Source organism: Garra rufa, chromosome 18 (genome assembly GCF_049309525.1).
Source record: "Garra rufa chromosome 18, GarRuf1.0, whole genome shotgun sequence".
NCBI lineage: Eukaryota > Metazoa > Chordata > Actinopteri > Cypriniformes > Cyprinidae > Garra > Garra rufa.
In genome coordinates, this window is record NC_133378.1 from 34389616 (window position 1) to 34396202 (window position 6587).

General features: G+C 33.0%; 1 protein-coding gene across 3 annotated transcripts in view; it reads left to right on the forward strand.

Moving 5' to 3' along the window:
• Positions 1-6587, forward strand: part of LOC141290946 (pleckstrin homology domain-containing family G member 5-like) — a 170865-nt gene that overhangs the window by 137431 nt on the left and 26847 nt on the right. For all 3 annotated transcript variants that reach the window (XM_073823096.1, XM_073823097.1, XM_073823098.1), the window contains one exon: positions 498-664. In XM_073823096.1, coding sequence (XP_073679197.1) covers positions 498-664 — 167 coding nt within the window. The remainder of the gene's footprint in view (positions 1-497; positions 665-6587) is intronic.

Below are 6587 nucleotides of genomic sequence, written 5' to 3' on the forward strand. Positions count from 1 at the left end.
TCTAATATTAATTTAAGATTTGATATTTGAAGTCATTTATTTATTTATTTATTTATTTGTTTGTTTTATTTGTATGTTGTTTAATTTTATTTGAATGTTTTTTTGTTTTTAATTTAATAGTATTTTATTTTATTTTTACACAAACAGCCTAATGTGCTAATGTGCATTGTTTTTAATTACTTTTAAAAAATTTGTAGCATTTTATTTTTTACCTCACATCCTCAGTGTTTTTGGTCTTTAGTTTTACAAGATCATTTTTCACCCCTTAAAAAGTAAACAGACCTCTTTTTTTTTTTTTTTTTGCATATGCATGTAAACGTAAATGATAAACATTATAAAGTGTTGAACAAAATTCATGTTTCCTAAATAACAACTTTATTTATTCACCTATATGACTTTATTTCATATAATTCTTACAGTAATAAAAAGAGTATGTGTAAGATGTTGTTTTTTGAGCACAAGTTATATATTACTGTGTTTTTTTTTTTTTTCTCTAGCTCGACCCGGCGATGAGCTGAAGGTGGAGCAGAGCGTGAAGGATCTGCGTTCTCTCAGTCTCCCCAACATGAAGCCGTCAGTAGGGGGCAGCGTCTACATCCTCACACCGGGCAGTGAGAGGCCAGAGCACGGGTCCCTGCCGCGGCGGGAGAGCGTTGACATACTGGTCAGTAATGCTGCTGCTTCCTCTGTACAGCCTCTCTAGCCTTTCAAAAACCAGTTTGCGTCATCAATTCAATTGCTTTTTAAATTGAATTTGCTTTGGAAATATAGCCTAAGGTGCCCCCAAAGGGGCCATATTTTATATACAAGTACTTATTGTGTTAGTCAAGCTTTTTAATTGTAATTGAGTTTTACAAGACCCCTTAGAATTTTTTATGTGCGTTATAAATCTGATTTAGAAACATGGCCTAATGTGCCTATAAGTTGTATTCATTCATTGATTTATTGATTTATCCTTTTTTTGCTGCATTTTTTGAGTTCTTATAGTGTTCTGCTCCTAGATACTGTGGATTAGATTTTATTTCTGATTTAGAAACATGGCCCTTTTTTTTTTACACCAAGTCCTTATAGTGTTTTTGGTTGTAGTTTTGTTTTAAACCATTTTCTCCGCTACAGATAGTAGGGTATTCTTTGATTTTATTTTAATAGACCATTTTCTGACACATAGGTAGTGGCAGTTGATTCTTTTTGTTATTTTAATGTTATTAGTCATATTTTCATTTTATTTAATTTCATTTTATCTTATTTTATTTGATCTTATCTTATTTTAATTGTTAATAGACCATTTTGTGATGCATATATCATATCTTTTTTCAGAAACGTGACATGATTTTAATCATAGTTTAAGATTATTTTTATGCCCCATGGATAGTAGGGAATTTAATTTAATTTAATTTAATTTTTAATTTATTTATTTTATTTATAGACTGTTTTCTGACACATAGGTAGTAGCAGGGGATTATTTTCTCTAATTTTTTGTCATATATGTTTTAGAAATGTGAATTTTCTTTTGTAATTATTTTTTTTATTATTATTTTTTTTACAGGATTTCATTTTTTAAGTTCTTTTAATGTTTTCAGTCATAGTTTAGTCTAAGAAGACCATTTTCCATAGTAGAGAATTTATTTTATTTTATTTTATTTTATTTCTTTGAAGTTTATTTTGTTTCATATCTGTTTTAGAAATGTGCAGTTTTGTTATTAATTGTATTTTTACACTATTTTCATTTTTAACACCAAGTCTTAGTGTTTTTAATCATTGTTTAGTTTCACAAGAATATTTTCTGACCCATAGGATTTTTTAATTATTATTATTATTATTATTATTATTATTTATTTATTTTTTTTTTCTTTTCTTTTTTTATTATTATTTATAGACCATTTTCTGACACATGGGTAGTAGCAGGGGGTTCTTTTTTTGTATATGTTTTAAAAATCTGAAATTGTAATAATAATAATTATTATTATTATTATTATTATTAATTATTATTTTACATTTATTACAGGATTTCTTTTTTCAAGTTCTTTTAATGTTTTTAGTCATAGTTTAGTCTCACAAGACCATTTTCCACCCCATAGATAGTAGGGAATTTTTATTTTTATTTTTATTTTTATTTTCATTTTTTTTTTTTTTTTTTTTTTTTGTATCTATTGTACAAATGTGCACTTTATTTATTTATTTTTTTTTTTACATAATTTTCTCTTTTTTTACAAGTCCTTTTAGTGTTTTTATTCTTTTAATCTTAACTTTTATTTCACTTCTTTTCTTTTAAATCTTACTTTAAGATTTCTGCAGCATTTAATTTTTTACACTAAGTCCTTAGTGTTTTTTAGATGTTATTTATTTAGATTCATCTTTTATGCCACTTTTGAGACATCAGTACATAAATGATATCAGTTATGATGGCTAATCTCTTTTCATACAGTAAGGGTGTTTACTGACTCTGTTGCCTCTAAATTCACATATCCCCTCACTTTCTTCATTTCTAAACGCCTCTGTCTCACTTGAACTTCCTTTTAAGGTGCCAGCTTGGCGTAAATCATCTGAAACATAACACATGACCTCAGACAGGAAGTTTACAGAGTGCATCCTCCGCCACACGCGGCCTCTGTCCCTCTGACTGATGCTGAAGATCGTTTGGTTTTAGCTCTTTTCTGTAGAAATGACTAGTTACTCTTTCAACATCATAGGGTTGGATTTCCCCCGCTACGCTGTGATACTCAGTAAAGCTGGATTCATGCAAAGACAAGCCTGAACGTACTCCTGTGAGCATGTACAAACACGGATAACCGGGCATAGGAGATGAGTGCAGACTGTAGGATTGAAGGCAAAGGCCTGTCGACGTACCTCGTGGGTTTTTACTGTGATTTGAGGATGAATCGTCAGGCTTAGCAATAAAAACTCCAGAACAGAGCATTCCGGTCTAGGCTGTGTCATCCCATCAGGCTTTGCTTGGTGCTGTATGGATGTAGGTTACGTAACGGCATAAAACAAGCCTACGCGTGTTGGACGAGTGTTGCAAAGGTATTACGCATCAGATTCAGGGTTTGTTTTTCTAGCTCTTTGGTAAGACTGGTCTTTTGGGAAAACCACAGGGAATCTTACTTATCAGAACGATTCGTTTGCTACCCAAAAAGGAAAAATCTCTGCTTTTGTTTTGAGAGGCTTTGAAGTAATTACAGTTTGGTCTTTGAATAGAAAAGAAGAGCTGTACAGTGCCTTGCAAAAGTATTCATACCCCTTCGTTTTTTCACATTTTGTTTTGTTGCAGCATTATGTTAAACTGCTTTGAATTAGTTTTTCCCCAGTTTACACTCCGTACACCATAATAATGGCAACGCTAAAACCAGATTTGAAAATTTTACAAATTTATTGAAAATAAAACACTGAAATAAGTGCATTGCATAAGTATTCATACCCTTAACTCAGTACATAGTTGAAGCACCTTTACAGCCTCAAGTCTTTTTGGGTATGATGTGACAAGCTTTGCACATCTGCATTTGGCAATTATCTGCCATTCTTTGCCTCACCTTTTCACCTCTCAAGCTCTGTCAGCTTGGATGGGGGCTGGCAGACATTTTGCAGAGTCCTAGTTGTTCCAATCGTCTTCCGTTATGGATAATGCTTCTGTGAACCTTCAATGCAGCAGATTTTTTTCTGAACTCTTCCCTAGATCATTGCCTTAACGCAAGTCTGTCACTGAGCTCTACAGGCAGTTATCTTGACCTCAGGACTTGGTTTTTGCTCTGATATGCATTTTCAGCTGTTAGACCTTTTCTGAGAGGTGTGTGCCTTTCTAAATCATACTCATTCAAGTGAATTTGCCACAGTTTAACTCCACTCAAAGTGTAGTAACATCTAGAAGCAATATGAATGCTCCTGAGCTAAATTTCGAGTGTCCCAGAAAGGGTATGAATACTTACGCAACGGGATCTTTTCAGTTTTTTATTTCTAATAAATTTGCAAAGTTGTTACAATCCTGTTTTGTGCTTTGTCATTATGGTGTATGAGATGTAGATTAATGTGGGGGGAAAAAAGTAATTTAAAGCAGTTTAACATAATGCTGCAACAAAACAAAATGTGAAAAAAAATGAAGGGGTATGAATACTTTTGCAAGGCACTGTATGTCAAATTATGCGGCTCGTTTAGAATATATGTGCTATATGTGCTGTTATTCTCTAAAGCAGTTGTTTTTCATCAATTTTAGTACAAAGAATGGCTGTTATTTGTGTTTCTGCTTTCACAGATGTTGTCTCTGGTATGGATTTGCATTCACACATTTGTTTGATAATGGCCAGTATTAGTTTGCATCATGGTATCAACGTCCACATTTTTAGGTTCCACCACCCCCGCTTTCCAGCAGGGCATTCCTTATCACTCCGTTACGCAAATTCTCATTGTAGTTTTTCATTGTATGCAAATAGCACCATGTAGATTTGACTTTTGTCAAGCACCTTCATGGGCATTTAATTGTTTTATTGCATTTGAGTCTGGAACTTTTTTAAATCTGTGAGATTTCAAACCTGATAGATTTCAAAACATTTTTGCCTTTACTATGATGGGACAGATCAGATATGACAGGAAGCGAAGTGGGAGAGAGATAGGGGGCGGGGTCGGGAAAGGTCCTCGAGTCGGGATTCGAACACGGGACGCCCGGAGCGCAACGGCGCTGTATGTCAACACGCTGCCCACATAGCTATCGGCGCTGATTAAAATGTTTTTTAATTATTAATAATAATAATAATTATTATTCTTTGTATGTATTTTTATTTAATTATTCATTTACTTAATAATAATAATAATAATAATGATTATAATTATTATTCTAAAAAATGGTCCTGACAGAGCTGAAATGTTTCAATAATAATAATAATAATTATTATTATTATTATTATTTTTTTTATGTATGTATTTTTATTTATTTACACAATAATAATAATAATAATAATAATAATATGATATATTTATTATTCCGAAAAAACACAAATAGTTCCTGACAGAACTGAAATATGTCTTTAAATTAATAACAACAACAACAACAATAATAATAATAAGAATAAGAATAATAAAAGTTTTATTATGATTATTCTGAAAAATAATAATAATTATTGTTGTTATTTATATTTTAGTTCTGACAGGATTTTAGCACTTTTTCCAAAAAATCTAGCTAAGGATTTATATGTACACTAGTAGTAATAGTAATAATAATAATAATAATAATAATAATAATAATAAACAATTAGTAATAATAATAGTTATTATTATTTATATTTACAGTTAGTGTTTGGGTTTGGTATAATGTTACTTTTTTATTAGTTTGAAAAAAAATGAAAAAAGTGATATTGTAAAATAGTTTTAAATATTTTATTAAATTTAAGTTGGTGAACTGGTTTCTATTTGACTATATTTTAAAATGTAGTTTATTTCTTTGATGGCAAATCTGAATTTTCAGCATAATTTCTCCAGTCTTCAGTGTCACATGATCCTTCAGAAATCATTCTAATAAGCTGATTTAGTGCTTAACGTTGAAAACAGTTCTGCTGCTCAATATTTATTTGTGATAATCAGGATTATTTGATGAATAGAACGTTAAAAAGAAAACCTAAAATCTTTCCTGCTCTTTTGAATTTCTAAAAAAAATACTTAGAGGATGTTTTATGATACACAGTAGAGATGGTGCGTTAGAGCTTTATACAGTACATTTAAAATATCCTCTGTATTTTTAGACTATTATCCTTTTGAACCTGCCCTTGTCTTGTCTCTGTTTGTATCGCATGTCACGATTGTCCTCCGACCTCCTCGTTTCCCACTGATGGAATTCTCAAGTCATCTGCCAACTATTCGGCTGGAATTTTTATGAGAGCTGCTCGGTTTTGTCTGCGAGCGCGTTTGACCCGTATGTGGTAACTCGCCCACTGTGTCTTGCCCCCTCACCAAAGCCTGACCTTTAGAAAGGAACCCATCACCCCTCGGATTATTGGTGCGGCGGTGACACCAGGACTCCTCTTTGAGGTTTGATTGGCCAGATCCGCCCCGGTGGGGGGAGTGACCTTTGAAGCGCGAGCGTTTGATGTAGCGCCGTGACTTTTGCTCTCCCGGGAGCTGAAAGACAACTGTCTCACGAAAACAGGTTTTCAGGTCAAAGTCGTGTTTTTGCCTTTGCAACTTTGATCCGGTCTTTCTTTTGACATCAACTCGCCTAAATACGATGACCCTCTTGTGGTTATGTCCATAAATATGTTTGGTGTTCAGATTTATGGATGTCTTGTTGCATAAGATTTGTTTTTCACCTCAGAGACCTTGTGTGCAGGCCTCCCCTCTTTACCTTTAACCTGCGGCTCTGTTGCATTAGTCAAATTGCATTCGATTGATAATGCTAGCTGGCATTTGCGCTGCACCGTTCCCTGGCGCACAGTATAACAATCTCACCTGTCTAATGACCTGAGCGGTGTATTACACAACCCTACAGATATCCCCACTGCGCAGCGGTAAAGGGAAGTGTGTCATCATGATGGATTTAGTGAATCTTAGTCACGTTGTGTATACCAAATACCTCCGGCTACTAAATATATATCTTTAATTTCTTA